The sequence below is a fragment of the Pseudocercospora fijiensis genome, assembly GCF_000340215.1.
Source record: "Pseudocercospora fijiensis CIRAD86 unplaced genomic scaffold MYCFIscaffold_6, whole genome shotgun sequence".
Classification (NCBI taxonomy): Eukaryota; Fungi; Ascomycota; class Dothideomycetes; order Mycosphaerellales; family Mycosphaerellaceae; genus Pseudocercospora; species Pseudocercospora fijiensis.
The window spans coordinates 116,815-139,205 of NW_006921537.1; the positions used below are offsets into that span (position 1 = coordinate 116,815).

Here is a 22,391-nt window from a genome sequence, read left to right on the forward strand (position 1 = left end):
ATGACTTGCCAGCAATTCAAGCCCGCCGAATGGAGATGAGCTGGGCGACAAAAGATGCCCAGATGGCTGCGGAATACATACCACTTCGGTGCCAGCCCAGTCGGCACGTCTAAGCAAATATGTGCACCAAATTTGCCAGGCAAAGGAAAGTTGAAGGATTCTTCCGTAGAGAGGCTTCCTGTATCATATGCAGGTGACACTCTGCAAGGTTCTTCGAAAGACGGCAAGCCCAACTTAACAGGCCCAGGCACCTCTTCAAATGAGAATAAGCAGCAGAGTCTCTGAAGAGATTTGACACATCGTCCACGAGAGACAATAATTCGCTCCATCACAAACAAACCCCACAAGTAACACCACCACCTACTCCCATCATGGACCGTCTAATCGCAAAAGACGAGATCCTCCAAACCGTATACCGCATGAACTACGCCGAAGACGATTGAGACGAACACCTCATGCGATCCTGCCTCCTCTCGAACCGCAAAATCACTCTCGACAACTCCTCCCATCGAGAGATACCTTAGCTGGACATACAGTCGTGGAAGTGAAGGAGGCGACAGTCTACAGCTTCGCAACAACCTTCATCAAAGCCTCAACCACCTCTCCTGCACCTCTCTCGCCAGACCGAACAGCACCTTCCATATATCCCTTCCAAGCCTCACTCGTCTCCGTCCCAACAAAATGCAAATCTTGGAAAGGATCTCGAATCGCATGACCTGCTGCCTGAAGCACGCCTGGCGGTAAAGCCGGACTGGGACATCCGTAACCAGTAAACTCCTCATCACTCCAAGGCGTTGTAACGAACTCGACCAACTCGGTCCTAGCATTGGGAGAGCGGTATAAAGCGACGATTTGATCCAACAAGACCTTCTCTCGCGTGACCTGATCCTTCTTCGACCATTCTTGTCCGACCGTCCCAGCTACGAAACATGTCAAAACCCACTTCTTCTCGGAAGGGATGCTCGTGTCTCGAATCACTGCTGCAGGTCCGGTGAAGGATTGTATCAGGCCGCAGTAGCCTTTCGAGATCCAGAACGGTGACTTAAAGACAACCATGACTTTCTGGTAAAAGCCGTAACGGAAAGAATCGATCAGGAGCTTTTTCGCCAGAGGAAGAGGTGGGTCGAATGACATTTTCTTCAGGACTGGTGGTGGGACTGCGGAGATGACTTTGCGAGCTCGGAAGACTTCGCTGTCGGTTTGGACGAATACGTTTTCTTTGCTTTGCTGGTGGATAGCCTGGACTCTGCCAGAGAGCTGCAGGACATCTGATGGTAGAGAAGCGGCCAAACCTTTGGCGAAGGCCTGAGTACCCTCTTTGATGCGGAGGTGTTGACCGCCGCCCTTCCGATCAGAGCGCATCTGGAGCAGGCCACCGCCGCACTTGCAGTAGCTTAGGAAGAACAGAGCGGAGATGTCTTCGGGATCATGACCAAGCATTGCTCGCGTCCAGACTGTGGCAGTTTTCAGGGCATCGTCCGTGGCGCCAATTTTGCGTAGATATGCAGCGAAGGTCATGGAGTCGAGCTCAGAGTCGTTTGGGTAGGAAGAGTCGAGCTGTTGGCAATCGGCTTCTGTCTGATCCCGTACAAAAGCCACATTGTCTTTGATCGCAGCTTGGAATGGCGGGAGTTCACCATATGGAAAATCACTTAGCTCGCCTTCGGTATTTTGAAGCACACAGTTGCCCGTCGTATTCTGCTCGATCAGCTCGAGTTTCAACGTCTTTGCCAAAGCTATCATCCTGCTTTGATTTGTATCATTGATCCAAGCGGCGCCTAAATCAATGTTGCCCTTTCCATCGCTGGTCGTTGTCGTCCACGTTCTGCCTCCCACGCGGTCCCTCGCTTCAAGAATGACGCAGGAAAGACCCGAGCGTAAAATCTGTGCTGCAGCAGTAAGTCCTGCAAGACCAGCTCCAACGATCACAACGTCGACGGATCTTGGTGTAGAAGTGGAGGACAGTGCTGGACTGATAGGATTTGCCCGTGGCTTCGCGACCACGGCATCAATCTCGAACAACCATCCTTCCTGAGCCAGAGAGGGTACCGGGACGAGGGTCATTGCTGGTCGATGCGATCCGAGGAACTTTTGCATATGTCTCGTGTGAAGTCGCCGAGCTGGGCGATAGTTTACAATGTAGAAGGTGAGTTTCAACACATCCGAAACCTGACATCCTGCTGCGAGTATGATCTTCTTCAAGTTGAGTAGGGCAAGCTGAATCTGAGACTCGTAGTCTCTCGGTGCCTTGCCTTGATCATTAGTGCCAGGTTGACCCGCGATATGTATGATTTCTGCTGCATCAGAAGACGTTGCCGCAGCATAGTAGGCTTGAGCGCTGTTGCCCACATCAATCGTTTTCACTGCTGAGGGTGCCATGGCGGTTGCAGATCAATACGCATGCAATGTCGATTGTACTTTTTACTTTCGTGCTGAGTATTCTAAGTTCTCTGCGGCCGCCTGATAGGCGGTGTGGAGATAGGCCAATGCTTGTCACATGGAGAGTCCGGCCTGTCGCTGGTACAGGTCAGTTAGTTAGTTGGAAGATGTTGAGAAGAACATCTCCCAGTGTGTGTAGACATTCTTTCGCGCAGCTCTTGACTTCTAAGCGTCCCAAACTCTACGTACTCGGGATGGCCTTCCCATCTCGCTCGAGCTAGAATATCCATGGCTCTGCGTGCAGCGGCACTTGAACGTCATTCATCTGTCGGCCCCGAGGAAGCTGTTCTCTTACTCGGCCTGATACAGACAGGCTCTGGGCATTGGACGGGACGGTGTGAGTGGATGGAAGGCATCGGAGCTCATGTGCTTGCCGGTCGCATACATGTTCGACGTAGAATCCGTCTTGATCATGAGGGTCCGGGCATTGAGAGACAGTGGAATAGATTGCGAGTCTCTTCACTGTCAACGTTATGTCGAAATGTCGGCACAATGAGAAGTGGAAGGGAGTCCAGCAGGGCACGGTTGGAGATGTTCACAGCGATGTGGTTGGCCTGGTGGCTTGGCACCCCTGCCGTCGCTTCCAACCTCCAAGCACGATCAAGGTAAAGGCATCTGGGATCCTGATCAAAGCAGTGAGTGAATTAGCACTGCAGAGATCTTGTTCCGTCGACCACGCTCGATCTCCCGCACGCCATAAGCGACCTCATTTGCCATATCCAACCATAGACTGTGCATCGAGCCAAGACATGACAAAAGAGCTCGGAAGACCATAATATAGCTATGGCTAGGATAACGAAATGGCAGTCTATCAGATATGCGGCGGCCTATCGTATGGAGCCCACTCTTGGAACCAACAGATATGCTCTGCTGTCTTGCAATATGCTAATGAGCCGCTTTGGACTGAATATTCATGATAATCTGAATGGCCGCATGTTTCACAGACAAGCTTTACAGAGCTTCCGCTCTACCAACCAAAGATTTTCGATTTGGTCAACAGCCAGACAGAAACGATGCTTCTTATAACCCACAGAGCAGGTATGCAGGAATCTTCCGATCGCCTTCGCTACAGATACCTACTCTACCAGACACTCCAAGACGAGCCTTTCGCCACTATCGCGGAAAGATGAATGGGGAACGCAATCTCACGCCGGTCAGGCAGCCGATTCGATTCAACATCGACAATTTTTACCGAAGGTGTACGACAGACCAGCTGCGAGATTTCATTGCCAACCGACGACGCTCTCACGTGTGTTGGCCACGCCGGCAGGCTTGCCTAGCCATCCTCAAACAGCTCGACCAAGCAGCCACGTTTCGCTTTCTTGCTCTCCCGAACGACATACGGCTGATAATCTACGACGAACTTCTCCTCTTCGACAACGAGCCCGATCGAACTCTATGCCCGCAGATTCTAGCGACGTGCAAGAAGATCAATGAAGAGGCGACACCGATTTTCCAGCAGAATTTCCGAACCACTACTGTTGTACGTATCAACTATGAAGAGACTCCCGTTGTAGACAAGCCCACTTTCCGTCTCATAGGACCTTCGTGCTACTACCTCCCGACTACGTGCTGGTACGATTCCGAACGTGGATCTTGGTCGAAACTCGCATATACTCGGAGGAACTTCGGTTGGCTGGAGTTCAAAGCTGCTCCCGAGGTTCAAAACAAGGGACATTTGCTCGTGTACCTGCGTCTAGACGCGAGGGTCGGTCATATAAGATCGAGGTTGTGGGAACATATCGATGCCTTGGTGCAGCTTATCAACGCCCGAGACTCCAAGATCAAACATGTCGACATCAGGGTACATGCTTCTCTCAACAAAGGGCTCATATCCTGTGATACCTGGCTGTGTCTCCTCCAAGAACTAGCCACAGGTATCCGTTTCACCATCGACATCAGCTTGCAGGGTACGCCAAAGGCCTGTTCGGGTACGAATTGGCGCTGCGGTGGGAGTGTCCTCGACACATTGCAAAGGCGGAGAGTCAACGAGTATCGGTATCAGAAGGAGGGACTGCCTTGATTGTTGACCTATCGGATCTTGGGTACTTTGGCAGTAAGTCGGCTACGAGTTGGGCATGTTTATGCGGTTATATACTGAAACAATCCCGATCCGACGAACCTCTATAGTTAATATAGTAATCGAGCGAAAGATATTAACGCTAGCGTCTTCTAGGTTAAGTACGTTAGACGAGAAAATAAGCTATAGTTACTTTTATATAAGATAATATATAAAATATTAGTACGAGGATTGTACTATAACTCTAATTTCTTTAAGTATATATCGAGTTACGAGTAAAGCGGAGAGAAAATACTTACGAAAGTTATTAATAGTATAGCTTAATACTACTAATAAAAGTAGTAGGATTTTTCGCGAATATACTCGTACCTATAACCCTTAACCTATTATCTCCTCTAATCCTAAACTTCGAATCTAGTACTATATTTTTATTACTCGACGCTATATAGCAAGTATAATAGACCTAATAATCTACTACTTTAAAGCTACCTTACTCGTAACTCGAAATATTCTATCTAAGCCGAATTTCTATAGATACGCTATTAAGCGAAATAATAGCCCCTCGTCTCTATATTAGACTTAAATACCTTTCTCTTTATTCGTATTTCTAGTACCTACCTTATTAAAAGACCGAAAAATCGATCGTTCGTAGAATATAATCCTAATAGTTCTAGTATTATTATAATATAAGAGTAGGCTTTACGTACTAAACTAACTTTAAAGATTTCTAGGCCTCTAGGAAGCTAGAGTAGAAACCTATAAAGGCCGAGGATAAAGATAGGAGTTAAGAGAGAAGGATAATAACTTTAATATTATATAGAGAGCTTACCTATAGCTCTCGTTACGGATATAATAAAAGAAACAAGCTTTAGATTCTCTACTATAAGAAGTAGCTTATTTGTAACTAACTATCTCTACTATATCCGCTCGAGCTTTTTAAACTTTAAAGTAAGTTAGGTAATTAAGAATCGTCGCTAATTAGGCTTCGAATATATAATTAGTCGCTCTCGTATAGATAGATTATAATACTTAGTTGTAAGAAGGGTTATATTAGCAGGTAGATAGGGTAGTAGTAGGTATAAGTAGTATTCGATAAGGAGCTAGGAGGAGAGGGAGGAAGGCGGGCAAGTTAGCCTATTACTAAGCGCTAAGCCCTACCTAAGGTATTAAGACCCTAGCTTTACTCGAGCCTAGTTATATACTAATTACGTATAACCTCTTTAGTCCTAATATACGCTTCCCTTCTAAAGGCTACGCCCTTGTAGCCGGTCTTTGTTCTAATCTCAACCTCTATTACTACTAACTTAGTAGGTCTAATAAGCCGCTTAGTCCGCGCTAAATTAAACGCGCAACTACCTTATTATATAACTATATTACCCTTACCTCTAATATAATACAATGTTTAACTCTAACTACGCTATCCTTATATATAATAAACTATAAAGTAATATATATCTATAAGAATTAAGGACTATCGACTAATTATAATACGAGCGCGTCTTCCCTACTATAATAGGTAGGCGTACGAGGTATTATAGCACTGCCTCCGTTCTAAGTAATATCGTTCCGAGTTCTTTACGTCTACTCTAAAAGACCTAGAAATGTCCGCTCCGAGGGATTGTTCTTATTATTACGAGGGCTATTATTGTTCGTAGTTTCGCTAGCCCTAATTAGTTAGGTTTAGTACCCTTTAATTATTAATTAATCTTATTTTTTTAAAAACACAGTTCGTCTAGTTTCTATAGATAAAGGCTATTATAAGTGTAATAGTTAAGGTTCGCCTCGCTTAAAGGATCGGAAAGATCGAGGAGTAACCTATTATCCGTAAGATCGACCCTAGCTAGCTTAGCTCTATATTTTTCGCTCTTAGTTAGTCTAATAGTCGCTTAACCTTTTAACTTAGTTAGCGTATATTAGGGCTAAAGAGGCTATACGTAATTAGTATATAACTAGGCCGAGTAAAGCTAGGGTCTTAATGCCTTAGGTAGGGCTTAACGCTTAGCGTTAGGCTAACTCTCCTACCTTCCCCCCTCTTCTCCTAGATCCTTATCGAATACTACTTATACCTACTACTACCCTATCTACCTGCTAATATAACCTATCTTATATAGTATTCGATCTACCCTTTAAGGGCAGTAGCTAGATAGTCCTTATTTTAAGCTTTTAGCGGTATAGCTACGAAAACCGTTAATCTAACTATATTACGCCCGAAGAACGGGACCTATACGTACTATTCTATTAAAAACAACCGTACTAATCATTAAGCAAGGCCTTTTACACGGCCTATTATACTAAGTTAATCGCACTAAGCCGATACCTACTAATTCCGCTATATCCGTATCTTAGGGCCTAGGGGCCTATAATATATTATTAGTGTTACCCCTTACAATAGCCGGCTTATTACGAAGTAACAACAACCGCGGCGCCGCTAGTAGCGCTAGCAATAACAACGCTAGTAGTACAGTTCCCGCTAAAGTGTCTACTAAATTGCCTACAGAAGAGCCTACTAGAGAGCCTACTAAAGAACCTATAATCGAAGGGGATAACCTATCGTTGCCCGTTAACGACATTCTTAGCAATATTGTTAACCGCCGATATAGCTAACTAGCCTTTAGCCCCTAGCTAATATCGAGACTTTAAGAAGCTACTTAGAATAGGCTTACTGCCTTACGTTAAGAACAATAGCTAAAGGATAACCTCCTCGAAATTCGCCGCCTATAGGAGCCCCTAGTATCTAATACTAGACTAGTAGTAGGGCCTTCCTTACTAACTATTTAAAAGAAGGATACTAAACTTAAGGACTATACTATGTTCGATAGCTCTAGTCGGAAACAATACAACGACTATATTCGTAACTATAAGCTTAACTAACGCAATATGCCGAGAGCGCTGCTAGATAACTATTCCTTAGTCGTCTATGCTATATAGTACATTAATAGAGACCTAAAACGCACCTAGGATAACTATTTTAACTCCCTTAATAACTAGACCGCTATTTAGTAGCGAACCTATAAAACTATTATACTAGACACCCTTAGAAACCCTATACTAAGGCAATAACACGCTTAGGACTAGTACCTTCGAGCTAAACAAAAGACTAATTAATCGGCTCGCTTATTTAAGGCCTATTTAAAGACCCTCGAAGATAACCTCCCGGCTAAGACTAATTCTATATAGATCTCCGAGATACGCCTAAAACTTAGGTAGGAGCTTATCCTCGAATTAGACCGCCGCCGTATATTCGAATAGGCTAATCTAATACGTATTTAATTTATAGTCGAAGTAGAAACAGCTAAACGAGCTATTTAGCTCTAATAACGGTTAGAATCTAAGATACGCCTAGCTACCTATCGTAGCCGCGGATGCTAGGCATACGGTTATAGTACGAAGGTATTGTAACGGTTGTATAGTATAAAAGTTAATGCATTCTCTAAGGTACCGCGAGGCAAGCTATCTATATAATAGTCCTACTATTAGTAGCAATAGCGACCGTAGCGGTCGATAGTAACCGCTGCCTACTATCGTATATATAATAGTGTTATATCGTAATAGCCTCCCCCTCTATAAAAAAGGTCGGCACTGTCTATAGTATCCTAAAACAAAGGTCCTTAGTAGGCCGCACCGTAGGAAGGTTTAAGGCAAAAGAGCGTAATAGCGTTATATAAAGGCTAAGCCTAAACAGTATACTAGAACGGTAATGCTAGGTATAGAATCGTATCTCTCTAGTAATAACTGCGTCGGTTTTATACTTACTTGTTGCGACGGTTACGAAGGGCGTCGCGTAAGCTAGTTAGTATAGTCTAAACCGCCTTTAGCTGCGGCTAAGGCGCGACGGTCTTTATAGTCTTGTTATCGGATAGCGAGGTATTAACTACGTCCGCTATAGCAGTAGCGCGGTCTAACTAATCGATAGGGATATTAGGGAAGTCGGTACCTAGTAATAGTAGCGTGTCGGCGTCGCGTATAGCGCCGTATAGCTTAAAGTAGTCGGCTATCTATACGTTAAGCTTCGCGATCTTATCCTTAGTAGTATTGCCTTATACGCCGCCAAGCAGCTTAAAAGCGTCTTCGTTAATTAGGTATAGTATAGGGATTGCCTATTACGGCGCGACGCGCAAGAAATCGTAGTAAAGATAGGTTAGCGATAGCGTAAGCGACTCCTTTAAGACCGTAGCGGAAAGACGATACTACTAGGCTATCTAGCGCTTAGTTGCTTCGCGGATCTATGCCTTAGCTAGTATCTATTAAAGCTAGTATACCTCGGTTGCTACTAACTCGGACTAGCGTATATAGTAGAGAGCTTGTAAGTTAAGCGTACGTATACTAATTGCCGTTGCATTATATTAGTATTGTCCGTAGGCGCCTATAGTGTTTTTCTATAGAGCGGGTAAAGGTAGTAAGCGCGTCGGAAGCAATAGGAGCTTGTACTATAATAGCGCAACCGTATTGTTAGGCGGTAGTAGCTAAGCCGCAGCTAGAGCCTTCGTAGGCGTAGAGAATAGGTTAGATAGTAGCGGTATCTTCGACGGTAGGCGAGGCGCTAAGAATAGGCTAGCGGTTAGCTTCTAGCGAGTGTTTAACTTAGTCGATAGTAATACGCGCGAGGAATTTAGCTAGATCGCCTTAGTTAGCGGGGCAACGGCCGGAGGTTGCGGCTTAGCCCGAGTCGCGAGCTTAGGAGGGATAATTTTACTAAAGAGGCGCGCGTTAGTAAGGTCGGTCTCGTCTAGCGAGTAGTCGGGTAACGGTACTAGGAATGCGCCTATAGGATCCTAAGTATAGTCGATATTATACTACTAGTAATTCTTATTCGTTACTATCTTATCGTACTTAAAAATAGTATTGCCCTATATAATACGCTCCTAGACGCCTAAAGGATCGAAGACTAGATCGATAGAGGCCGTCTTCGGCAAATTATAGAACTATAGCGTTAGCGCGGGCTCTAATCTATTAGGGATAGTGCCGTCCTTAAGCGTCTAGATATAGGTAATAAAGGTAGATAAGGCGTATACCGGATCGATCTAAGTTAGCTAGTAGACTAGGCTAAAGTCTACCGGGTATTAACGGTTAAGGAGCAGTAGAGGTATACCTTTGCTCTTATTAGCGGCATAGGTACCGTTCTAGTAGCGACCGCTACCTATAAGCTAAGCGTACTGTTCTATACGCGACGCATTAGTAGCCTTCGTATCCGTAAGCGCCTTATTAGTACAGAGAGCGGATATATAGCCCTCGCCGCGAAGGATATAGGCGTTACGGACCGTAACATACCGCTAGGTATAAGCGACGACGTCCTAGGTAATAGCTAGGCGACCTAGGTTGCGACGGTATAGGTAGGGCAGGCTACTAGAGTTTAGGGAGGACTTATACTACTTATAGAGCTATATAGCCGACTAAGTACTAAGCTCTATACCGATTAGTAGTAGCTAAACGGTGTAGTCCTTAAGCTAGGAGTCTAGTAGAGGTAGGCGCACTATTAAGAGTCGTCCGGTAGCTACTATCTATAAGAATTAGACTTCGCCGTAGGTAGTTAGGTCGATCTTATAATGCTTTATCGCTCCGACGTATTTACTAACAGGTCGCTTACCCGTCTTTTAATATTCCTTACTATAATCGCGGTAGGAGACATCCTTACTATTCTCGCTACGCTTATATAGGACTAGGTAACTGCCTACTATAATGCTATCGCGATGTTCTTTTAGGACGAAGCGGTAGAACTACTCTTATACGAGGTCGACCGTCTATAGGAAGTATAAGATAGCGCGTACTATAAGACTAACGGCTCTATTCCGGATTAGAGACGGTACTAGCTAGAATCGTAGGTCGCCGGTATAGGTACTTAAGCTAAGGAAGTTCTCGCGTAAGCGGGTAATGTTTGCTAGGAGTCGGTGCTATAACTTCGCGTAGTAGAAAGTAATAGTTAGTAGAAAATTCGTATCGAGGTTAGCTAGGTTAGGAAGCTCCTTTAATTCGCCCGCCGTTATAAGCGCTACGTACTCGCTAAAGCGTATCGCGTAAATCTCCTACTACGTATCGTAACTATCTAAGTAGAGGTCGGTCCTAAAGATAGAGTATTTACGGGCGAGATCGTCGTTTACAATTCAGAAGGAGTATAGTTACGTAAAGAGTAGGTTTTTAAAATCGGTAACTAGCTTGCCTATATACTAATACAATTCTCGTAGAATCTAGAAGCGCCGATCGCTAGCTATAAGGTATAGATAATGTAGGTAATACTAAAGCCTTACTAAATAGTATTCGACTATTCGCTTATATAGACGTAGGCGAAAAAGATTAGGTAGCCGACCGTTAGCGTCCTTAGCGTACGCGTTACGTATAAGCTTCGCGGCCTAGACAAAGCGTACGTCTCTATTCTTATTGCGCTCTATAGGATTAGCGGCAATTAGCGTATCGACTTTCTTATTATAGTCCTCGTATTCTACGTACTACCGGATTGTAGCTTGTTCGGGCGTCTCGTTAGCGCGAAGGAGACGCTTATTAATTAAAGTCTAGCGCGCGCGCTAGCCTCGAAGCCGCTACCGCTCGAACTTAAGTTCTTTAGGGGATAGGACCGGAGGTTCCTTAAAAACCGACTTAATCGGAGTAGCTAGGAGCTTAGGAGGAGCTAGTACGGGCGCTTATAGCGAGCCGTTACTCGGCGCCTACGTTAGGGAGGCTAGTACCTATAGTAGCGGTAAATTAGGAAGTATACGCGCTAGCGGAGATAGTAATTCTAGTAAAGCCGGTCGATTTGCAGGTATTATTAACGGTAGTACCGATTCTAAAGCCGAAGGCGCACTAAGAGGCTACGCGCTAACAGGATTAATCGGGCCGCTTTCTATACTATTAACTAGGCTACTAGACGCGTAGGCAGCGGCGTCTTAGTAAAGGGTAAAGAAGCCCGGTACGATGTCCTATAGCTTCTCGGCCTCTAGAATCTCGACCTATAACGCTTTACCCTTCTAAACAAACTCCTATTTACTTAAATAGTACGGCGGAGGGTCGTCCTTATCGATAAAGTAGTCGGCTATAGCCTTATAGAGCGCTCGGCCCGTCTATCGGCCCTCGCCTAATAACGCCTTCGCTAGCTCCGTTAACTATTTCTTCTTCGTAGTAAGCGCTATAACCGCCTATATAAACGACTTCCTATCGAAAACATAATCTAAATTAACCGCCGTAATAACCGCCGGTACGCAATATTTTAGAAAGGAAAACCGTCTAATATTAGAGAGCGGATAGTCTAGATTCGGAAGCACTATCGATAGGCTAGTAATAGTCTAACGCTATATAGTACTAAACTCGCTACCCGGCGTCCCCTACTATTACGGGCGAGCTATTACCTCGAGTAATTCTAAATCGGATTCGTCTATATTATTAGCCGGGGGCAACGGTACTAAGCTCGCTATTAGCGTGTCGTTAATACGACTACGGCCTAAGAATAACGGTACGTATCGCTATAATAGTTATCGACCGGAGTCTATTAATACGTAGTATAGTTCTATATCTAATCCGTCCTCGGTAAATATTAGGAAAGGCCGTATATGTCTATTCTTAGTAGCGTAGCTTAATACCGCCTAAACCTCGCTAGTGCTTAAACTGCCGTTAGTAGAAATAAGCGATAGCGCCTTACGAAAGGTCTATCGAAGATTGCCTTTCGCCGTAGCGAGGATCGCAAAGCCCTCTAGCGTCTACGCTAGATTAGTACCGTATTCCTCTAGACGCGTTTATTACGGGTTAAGCGTAGCGTTATCTATCTCTCTACGATGCTCGCCGATCTAATCCGCTATTGCGTCTTCTCTATCTACTAAATCCTTTACCGGGCCCTCTAAATTCTCTAGCTTAGGCGTAGCCGTACGTTCCTCGACCGTAGTATTAAGCGTTATATCCTTTTTGTTCGTTATATACTTAAGCTTAGACGCGAGCGTAGGAACCTCGATCGAAGGGTCTAAGGCTATATCCTCTCTACTCGTTACGTCCTTAGGCTCTAGCGCGGCTATACGATTCTCGACCGTTTCGTCTAATACTATATCTTCTTTATCTATTACATTATCTACCTCCGGCGCAGCCGTACGACTTTCGACCGTAGTATCTAGTACTATAACCTCCTTGTCCATTATATTATCTAGCTTAGGCGCGGCCGTATAATTCTCGACTATAGTATCTAATACTATATCCTTATTACTTGCCCTACTCTCTAGCTTAGGCGTAGGCGTTAAGCCGGTAATAAATAAGGACTGTCCGGCCGATCCTAGACCGTCTAATAGTAGCGGTTCCCCGCGAGGAGCGTTAATCTTACTATTCCCTATCGCGGTATCCTAAGGGTCTCGATCCTCGCTTCTACGATATTCCTTAGCTATTACTCCTTAGAGGAGGTCGAACGTATCGGCCTTATAGTATAGGCGAGACGCGCGCTATAAATCCGCCTCGAATAATATAACGTTTAGGCGCTTATATCGCGATCGGTACTATAGAAATTTTTGCTAAAAAGCTACTATTTTACGTTCCCTACGACGGACGCGGTTATCGCGCTCGAGGGCCGTTTCTATTCGTTATCGATAATTAGTAGAAAGCTCTCTTATCGTAGGATACTAGAAAGATCGATACTAAATAAGGGATAGCCCGCGTCTACGTATAACGGTTACCTAAGTAACGTAGTTATAATAACGATATAAGGGTACGCCTAGGCGGATTACGACTCCGAAGGAGGAGTCGCGCTACGGAGTTATATCGATTTGCGACGAACCGCGAGGGATTGTCTAGCCTCGCCTTTATCGGCGGAGCTAGCAACCTCTAAAAAAGGCTAGCGCGCTCTCGTCTACTTTACTACCCTACGGAGGGTACGGAATAGCGGGGCCTCCTCTAAAGGGTAGGCGTTATCGTAGATTTTACGTAGATCGTCCGCGCCTATTAAGTCGTCGATATTATACTATATATTATAGGCGCTCCTATACCTCTTCTACTTTACTAGGTATTAGAGAACGGGCTAGCCCCTCCGGACGACGGTCCTTCGCCCTAGAAAGCGCTCGATTTCGTAAGAATCGCCTTCGTTACTAGAACCTAGACCGTCCTTAGTTACGACGGGCGGGGGCTCGTAATTAATAGTTCTCTTAAAAGGATCTAGGTCTTTAGGAGCTTTTTCTAACTACGAAACCGATATTACCGGATAGATACGCATTAATAGCGGCAACTCGAGACGGTAGGCTAGCCGTCCGACCTTCTCGAGAACTATAAAAGGCCCTTTAAAACAGTAGCTAAACTTATACGACTAACCGGGCACTTCGTAACTACGGTATAGGCGAAGTATAATACGGTTACCTAGCTTAAGGAATAGGGGCTTATACTTGCTATTATACCGTTCTTTTATTTTTACGTTCGCCTAAGCAATCGCATCCTAGACTTCCTTCTAGATACGACTACGCGCTACCGCCCTATTATACGGATAGTTATATAGTATATTAAGCGAGTCGAGATTCGTCCTTACGCCCGTAGCAACCTCGTTCGGCGACTAACCGGTAGTCGTATTGTAGGAGTTATTAAGCGTAGCCTATAGCTATAGGATAAACGTTGTCTAATCCTCGCTAGGATAATCCGCTAACTAGTAACAAATTGCCGTCTCGACCGTTTAGTTAGTTCGCTCGGATTAACTATCGGTTTAAGAGTAGTAGGCCGTAGACGTAGCTAGCTTCGTACGTAGGCGCGAGAAAACGCCCTTAAAGAAGTCGCTTAGCTAGCGAGGATTACGATTAGCGATAAGTACTACCGGTATACTTATATCTATTAAGCAAAGCCTATCGATTAGAGCGATACCCTAGTCGTAGGCCTTCTAGTCCTCTTTGCCTAGGACGACTGCTACCCGCTTAGACGTCTTATAAGTAATCGTATATAGTATATTAAATCTATCGGTCGTAACTAGTAAGGCGGTTACGAGATCTATCGTTATAGTATAGTATAGGCCCTCCGTATTCTAGATCGGGTAAAGTTCGCCGTAAGGAGCGTATCGGGGGGTACGTAAAAGGAGATACTAGTAATAATAATCTAAATAAAGGCGAAGGTAGCGAGCGAGTCGATATATAAAGAAGGAAGCTTAAATGCGGTTAAAGACGCGCTAAAAGCCTTAGTAGTAACGGTTATCGTAAGCCTACTCGAAGATCTCGCCTATTAAGGCCTAAGGGATATAGAGTCGCTCGCGCCCTAAAGATTAGTTACGGAAATATAAGAGGCCGTCCCTCTCGAAGAATCGAATGCCTAGCGGACTATTAAACTTATTACCTACGAATAGGTCCGGATTTTTGCTACCCTTATACCGAACTAGCGTTTTCGTTACCGAAGGCATATTAGCTCCCTCCGAATAGAGACGCTTTAAAGCATTCCGCGCCTACGCTTATCGAACTAGTCGTAAAACTCTAGACTAATATTCGTCGTTATCGTACGCTCGGTTTAACCGACGTCGGAAATCCGGATCTAGCTCTACTAACATCGTATAGAAGTAGGCTACTTCCTCTAGATCGGCCGAAGAGGGCGTAACGTCGGTATAGTAAGAGAGCGGGTCTAAGTTCTCCTCGTCCGGCGTTAACTTAGGCGACTCCGTATCCCTTAGAAGTCGACTAAGGGCGTCTAGAACTAGGTATATCCGCCCTAGACGGTAAACTATATTAACTCGATATTAGGAAAGGAATATCGATACCCTTACTAATTTCAGGTTCTACTTGCCTATATTAGTAGTCGTAGTTATCGATACTGAGTTAGTAAGACCGACCGCGGTATAGTAGTCTATAAAGATAGTCGTCGGCCTTAATAAAGTATATATTAAATAGCCTACCTTCTTTACTATCTATACGATTCCCGAGTATTCGAGCTCTATCGGCTAATATCGTATCTCCGCCTAAGTTAGGCCTCGGCTTAAGAATAGAATAGGCTAAACCTTATAGTAAGGAAACAACTACGCCTTTCCCTTAGATAGAATAGGGTCTAGGTCCCTATCGATATAGTAGAGCACCGCGCTATAGCTAAACTCTTTAGAGGAATCTATATTAGCGTATAAGCGATAGTTAGGGTCGAAATAGTATAGGAAGGAGGGCTCGTAGAACATCGATTACAATAAGCGAAACGCTTTTACTAGCTCGTCGCGGTACTAATCGTTCTTACCTAGCGTCGTAACGGCGACATGCCGGCGGCGACTATTACTAGTAACTAGCGCCTCTTTTAATAAGCGTGTCTTCTCCGCCTATAGAGGCGCCGCTATCTACGCGTAGTATAGGATGTGTTACCGCAACTAATTAGTTAGACCGAGATAATACTCTAGCTTCTATACGTTTTCCGGGAACTAAAGTAAGGTAATCGCTGCGATTTTCTCCTTACTCGTAGCTAGACCGAGGCCGCTAACGTGCTAACCTAAAAGGGTCGTAGAGGGGAAGCCTAAGAAAGTCTTCTTCGGACTAATACTAATCCTTACGGCGTCTAATCTCTAGAAGACCGCTTCTAGATAATCGAGATACTTAGGCAACGTCTACGAAAACACTACGATATCGTCGATATAAGCTCGCGTAAAGCTACGACAGTCGCGAAGGATCTAATCTAGCTTCCGCTATACGAATTAGACACTATTCGAATATCCTATAATAGCGACCTTATACTATTCCTAGCTACGATAAGTATTAATCGTTAATTTGTAACGATCCTCCGGCTTTACGCCCTATTAGTAGAAGAAGGTTAGACAGTCTATAGTGCTAATATACTAGCACCCTACTAACTATATAAAGAGATCCGCCTAGAGCGGTATCTAATAGCTATCGGGGATCGTTACCTTATTTAAGGCGCGTATATCGACTACCGCCCGCGGCTTATTAATTATACTGCCTTTACCGTTAGCAACCCGCTTCTAAACTACGAATACCGGGAAGCCGAAGGGGGTAGGCTCGGTCGTATATTACATTTTCCCTTAGCGGTATAAGTCGTTATATATCTTGTCTACTACCTTACGGTCCCTCTTACCTAGGTTAATTATACGGGGAGGCGGCAACAGATCTAAGTAGTTCGGTACTATAGGGATAGGTATATAATCGTGCTTAGGAATATCGACTACTATTTAGCGATCCGTAAAAAGCTCTAGGTACTGCTCGACCGCTATAGCGATTTAGTCTACCTAGTTATCGTTACCGTAGATCGTTACGCCTAATACGTACTAGTGTTCCCGCTATGTATTTAGTATATCCCGCGTAGCCGTAAAAGCGTTAGGACTCAATCCCGCTAGTCCGTAGTCGGCTACGTCGATATAGTAGGCCCTAGTAATAGTCCTATTACTTAACGAACCGAGTAGCTATCCGGCTCGAATCGTTACTAGAGTCGTCGCATCGTTACGAATATATATATAAGAAAAATTAGCGTCTACGACCTAATTATATGCCGTTACTAACAGCGGAGCTTGTAACGACAATCCCTATATATTGCCTATTAGCTAGACTAAGAAACCGGCGTTAAGAATAAAATCCCGGCCCTTAGGGAGGTTACCGCCGTACTTAACTAGCGCGAGGGCGACCGTACGCGGCGCTAATGTTACGTCCTCCGCTAGCCTTATAAGGCGCTAAACCGACTTCCCTTTCTTACGCTTAACGGCTACTTTAAAGCGGGCGTTGTCCTAACTAGCTATAGTAACCGTCTATACGGGAATATCGATCTTTATTCCCTCTAGAGTAATCGTATCTATACCGACTAGGATTTTTGCCTTTAGTTTAGGAACTAGGTAAACCTTACGAGTTATTCGTACTAGGGAGACTATACTATCTGTCTTCGCTACTAGGACAAATATATCTAATACGATATATTCCCCGGAGCGATACGCGCCGGTAATGCCGCCGATTTCGATTAGTTCGCGTAGCTTACGTACCTCTACGTCCGAGTAATAGCTTAAAACGAAGTCTTTTTCTATAATAGTAAGCGTATAGCCGGTATCTAGGCAGACCTATATAGATATACTAGATAGTAATAACCGAAGAGGGAAAGTTATATATTACTAATTCTAGAATGCGTAACCTTACTAAGCTAACGGAGGCGCCTTCGACTAAATTACTTCTAGGCCCGCCGATACGCGTTCGATAATAGTAGAAGGCGTCGTCGCCCCTATATACTCCTTATAAATATACTAGTATAGAAGGTTGCCTAACTCAAATCGCCGCCTATAGACCTTATAAGCGTGCTTCGTAGAGGCAAATAGTTAGATCGCCGCTAGTAGGGACGCTTTAGCCTATAGTACCGAGTTTAACGCTAATAGCGAGCGGTCGCCTACGTCCGTAAAGTAAGCTCCTAAGCCCGGATCGGAGTCGTAAGGGTCGGTAAAGTAGTCGGCGTCTTCTCCGGCGTTACTAAAATAGCTATAATTATCCGCGTCGGTTCTTCTATTGTCCTCCTAACTATCCTTCCGACAGCCGTCGTCGGCCTAGTTAGTATTATTTATAGTATCGCCTACTTTCTTACTATTATCGGTAAGGTTAGCCTACTTACGAGCTTAATCGTTACGCTTTCTATTCTATCGATTAAATAGGCGCGAATCGACTCGCTTTAAGTCTTTCGGGAGGAAGGTAGGGCTACTACCCTTCGACGGTCCTTTACTATTTCCTACTAGCGGTAGGCGATTCTACTAAGGGGCGTTAGGTAGGCGATTCTACTAATAGGCGTTAGTAAGGCATAGTAGGTTCGGTCGGTCGATATCGCGGTTCTAGTAGTTAGAGGATGCTCTTACTAGAGCGAAGCTCGCTAGAGTATAAGAGGCGTTCCCTTCGTATCGGTTCTACTAGGCAGCCTTACTAGCGCGGCTATTGTTCCTAGTCGTAGCGTCTTAGCGACGATTAGACGAGGACGAAAGCATATACTCCTAGATTAATACCTACTTCTCGTAGTGCGTAACCTACTTATCGACCTTTATACGACAATTTAGCTCGTCTATATTTAATTAGAGGCGCGGGTCTATTCGACGGTAAGCTTCTAAGAGCCGGTTCGATTTCTATACGCCGGTATCCTTAGCAAGTCGTACCGTCTTAATAATAAAGTCCGTTACTAAACGCCCTAAAGCGATATTCTACTAGTTATAGCGTTACTTATCGAGGAGATCTATCGCCTTTATCGAAGGGACCTTCTATTTCTTACTAAGACAACGTTCCTAGCGCTTTAGACCGTATCCGCCGTAGAGCTTTACTCGGTTACGGCTAGAAAGGTAACTATAATACTAACTAAGCGCTACCTCTCGAAAGTAAAGAAAGAGGTTAAGACGAACCGTCTCTCGCCTAATATAATCCTTAGCCGCTTCGATAAAAGTATATACCGAACGGTATATTATCTTATTCCCGACTAAGGCGTAGTCTCTCTCGCCGTAATCTATAACGCTAAGTAGAGGATCGAAGAACCTAAGATACGCTAGATTAAACTATAGCCGCTAGGGGCGGGCGTAGTGCCCCTAGATATAACTCGCTTTAGAAACTAGCGATTCCGCGACGTAGTCCCGATAATGCTAATAGTGTCTACGACGGCGGGCGTGTCTATAATAACTAGCATCTAAGGAGCTGTCGTTATCCGACGAGGATTAATCGGAGTCGTCCGAATCCTTACTATCTAATAAGGATCTATTCTTACTCGGATTATCCCTATACCGACGGTGCTTCCGGCGTTACTTCTTACCTTCCCGTAGTAGATCCTATAAGTCTAATAGTAGGAAGGGTAAAGGCTAACCCTACGTCGGCTTACAAGAGGAATTACCTAGATCGAAGTTACTAGGTAGCGGTAGTAGAGGATCGTTAGGAGGATTACCGGGTAGATTGCTAGGAGGATTACTAGGCGGATTACTAGGCGGATCGCCTAGCGTAAACCCGCCCCGACGCAAGCGGCTATACCTATAGGCATTTATATAGCCGTCTACCCTCTACTAGTAATTGTATTAACCCGGGTTCGACTAGGGCGGACTTAGCTTACGCGTAGCCGATAGCGGTAAAATCGCCTATTCTATTAGAAAGTCTAATATAACTTCGTTAAGATAGACTCCTCTCCGTCTAGCTAATTCGCGAAAATAATTACGACGCTAATAGTTTTATTATATAGCGATGTTCGCCCTATCGATCTCCTCGGTTGTCTACGAGGTATCTACTAGAGTACGATATTAGAAACGACTATACGGCTCGTTAGCCTATAGGTCGGCGAGGCCGTCGTTTATTAGAGGCAATTAGCCGCGACCGATATCCTAGAACGGCGACGTCGATAGATCGGAAGGCCCGGTTAACGGTTCCTTAGAGGAAGTCTTAGGTAGAGGCTCCCTTAGCTTCTAAGGATTCTCGTCCGCCGGATATCGTAGCTTAAGTAGCCTTCGTAAGAAAACCGATTTAAGCGAGCTATTAGGCGAACCGGGACGCTATTCCGGCGGCATAGTTGTTTCTACTATAGTAATAGGCGAAACCGTAGGCCGCGGTAGAACTTAAGCCGGTCGGGCCGGTAGGCGCTACTCTACTATAGGTAGTAGATAGATCTCTAGGTAGAATTAACGGTAATAGTATAAATCGCGTACCGTTAGGAGCGCGGCTTTAAGCTCCTTAACCGATTTAGTTAGAATTCCTTTATCTACTACCTACTATCCTAGGAAGTTGTAACTATTAAGGGCGTCTAAGTAGAGTTCCTCGATTTTAGCCTATAGAGGCGGCGGATTTCCTACGAGCGGGTAATAGTATAGAACGTATAAGGCAAGCAAGTCGATTCGGCCGTACTTTGCCCTAAGCTAGGTCGCGAAGTTCTCGCTATAATCGACGTAGTTCTAAATATAGGAATAGATGCATAGGATATAGGGCTCTATATCTAGTAATCCGAGATTATAGTACTAGGGCAGCGGTTAAACCGCTAGCTTAGCTAATTTCGAGGCTTCTACTAGAGTTAGAAGCGAGTCCGAAGGAGCTATAGCAAGCGGGTAAACTATTAGTAAGAGAGTAGAGGCGAGATAGTCTCTAAACGGAGGACAATAACGGAGAACCGACTAAAGACGGAGGAGCGTAGCTTATCGGGGCAGGTCCTCCTAGGGAAAGCGGCTACCCCTAGACCTAGGTATAGTAGGCAATTGCTACTAAAGGTAGAAACTACTACTACTATCTCCTCGGGGTACTAATAGGATCGCTAATAAGGCGCTCGCGCGTCGGTAGGGTATAGTACGGAAGGGTAGTAAATCGAATAGGTACTATCGTAACGGGTAGGAGTTAAATCGTAGTAATCGGCGGAAGATTAGTAGGACCCGTAGCTAATCGCGTCGATTCTCGTCGTAGCTATAACGACCGGGGTCGATTCGGGTAGAGGACTAGTAGTTAGTATAGAAGCTAACTAAGTATTAAGCGAAGCTACTAAGTTGCTAGGCATACGGTTATAGTACGAAGGTATCGTAACGGTTGTACGGTATAAAAGTTAATGCATTCTCTAAGGTACCGCGAGGTAAGCTATCTATATAATAGTCCTACTATTAGTAGCAATAGTAACTATAGCGGTCGATAGTAACCGCTACCTACTATCGCATATACAATAGTATTATATCGTAATAGCGGAGGAAACTAAGGTTCCTACTAGAATAATAATGCTAATAATAGGAATAGTAACAACGACTATAGAAGAGGCCGTAGCTAGCGGCTATATAGAGGAGGCCGCGATAGGGGCCGTAGAAGGGGCTCGTATCCCTATAATGCTAACCGCTCGACTAATAATAGTAGTAATAACAGTTATAGCAACCCCCTAACTAGATTGAAGTGCTTTAACTACGATAGTACTAGCTATCTACTAGGCTAATGCGACAAACCTAAGGATTAGGCCCGAATCGACCGTGCTACCGCTAAGTACCGAAAGTACCTTTTAGTCGCTAACGCTACCCCTATCGGTCCTTCCTATTAGTCGAAAAAAGAATAAGCGCCGCACTAACTATTAGCCTTATATAGCGTAAGACTATTAATATTATACTAGCTATTATACGCACCTACCTTATATAGGATATGTATAGTACTAACTATAAGACTAAGGTTACGCTAGACCTAGGCAATTTAGTTAGGGCCCTCGTTAGCTATCGCCTAGCTAAGTAATTAGACCTTCGATAATTAAATAGGGCTAACCTACTAACCCTTGCTTAGTTTAATAACACTCGGTACTTAACCTATAGGGCCTATTACATTCCTATAGTCCTAAGAGACGACCTCGGCAATAAGCGCTTATTAGATTTTACCGCCTACGTAGTAGACATAGATAGCCTTCTATCCGATATTATTATTAGTAACCCTATTCTTAAGTGCTACGCTATAACTATAGACTTAGGACTCTAATAATAGCGATTTAGAATCGCTAGGAAAGAGGATATTAAGTATATCGACGCTAGCGAGTGCCCTAACGATATTAGGGTCCTATTTATTAGCAACCTAACTCTAGCTAATCCGACTGCCGACCTACTCGGTAGTAATAACGACGAACCTATGCCCCCTAATAGCATAGACCCTAATTAGCTTGCTCGTATACTATAGCCTGTTCGAGGGACCTATATTAATATATTTAAATACTACCTAGCATCGACATTGCCTATATTTAAAGAGACGGGCTATAAGATCGATATTATATAGGGCAAGGAGGTTCCTTTTAGGCCCCTCTATAACCTTAGTAAACGAGAGCTTACTATATTGCGTAAGTACCTAGATAAGAACCTAGCTAATAGTTAAATTTAGTATAGCAACAGCCCTACTAGTGCACCTATCCTATTTATACTAAAAAAGGATAGTAGCCTACGCCTATATATTAATTACCGTAGACTTAATACTATTACTATTAAAGACCGCTGTCTACTTCCGCTTATTAATAAGACCCTCGACCGCCTATCTAGCGCCTGTTTCTATACTATATTAGACATTAAGGATACGTACTATCGTATCTGCATTCGTAAGGGCGATAA

General features: G+C 44.4%; 2 protein-coding genes across 2 annotated transcripts; one reads left to right on the forward strand and one right to left on the reverse strand.

The window, feature by feature from the left end:
* Window positions 1–561: 561 nt before the first annotated feature.
* Window positions 562–2,763, reverse strand: MYCFIDRAFT_189137 (uncharacterized protein; the record flags this gene model as incomplete). Its single annotated transcript, XM_007929926.1, has 2 exons — window positions 562–2,363; window positions 2,751–2,763. 2 exons carry the CDS (start codon window positions 2,761–2,763, stop codon window positions 562–564), a joined length of 1,815 nt encoding a protein of 604 aa, XP_007928117.1.
* Window positions 2,764–2,912: 149 nt separating this feature from the next.
* Window positions 2,913–4,462, forward strand: MYCFIDRAFT_79909 (uncharacterized protein; the record flags this gene model as incomplete). The annotated part of the gene is made up of 3 exons (XM_007929911.1): window positions 2,913–3,074; window positions 3,384–3,477; window positions 3,528–4,462. The coding sequence occupies 3 exons, from the start codon at window positions 2,913–2,915 to the stop codon at window positions 4,460–4,462; spliced, it is 1,191 nt and encodes a 396-aa protein (XP_007928102.1).
* Between the last annotated feature and the right edge of the window lie 17,929 nt (window positions 4,463–22,391).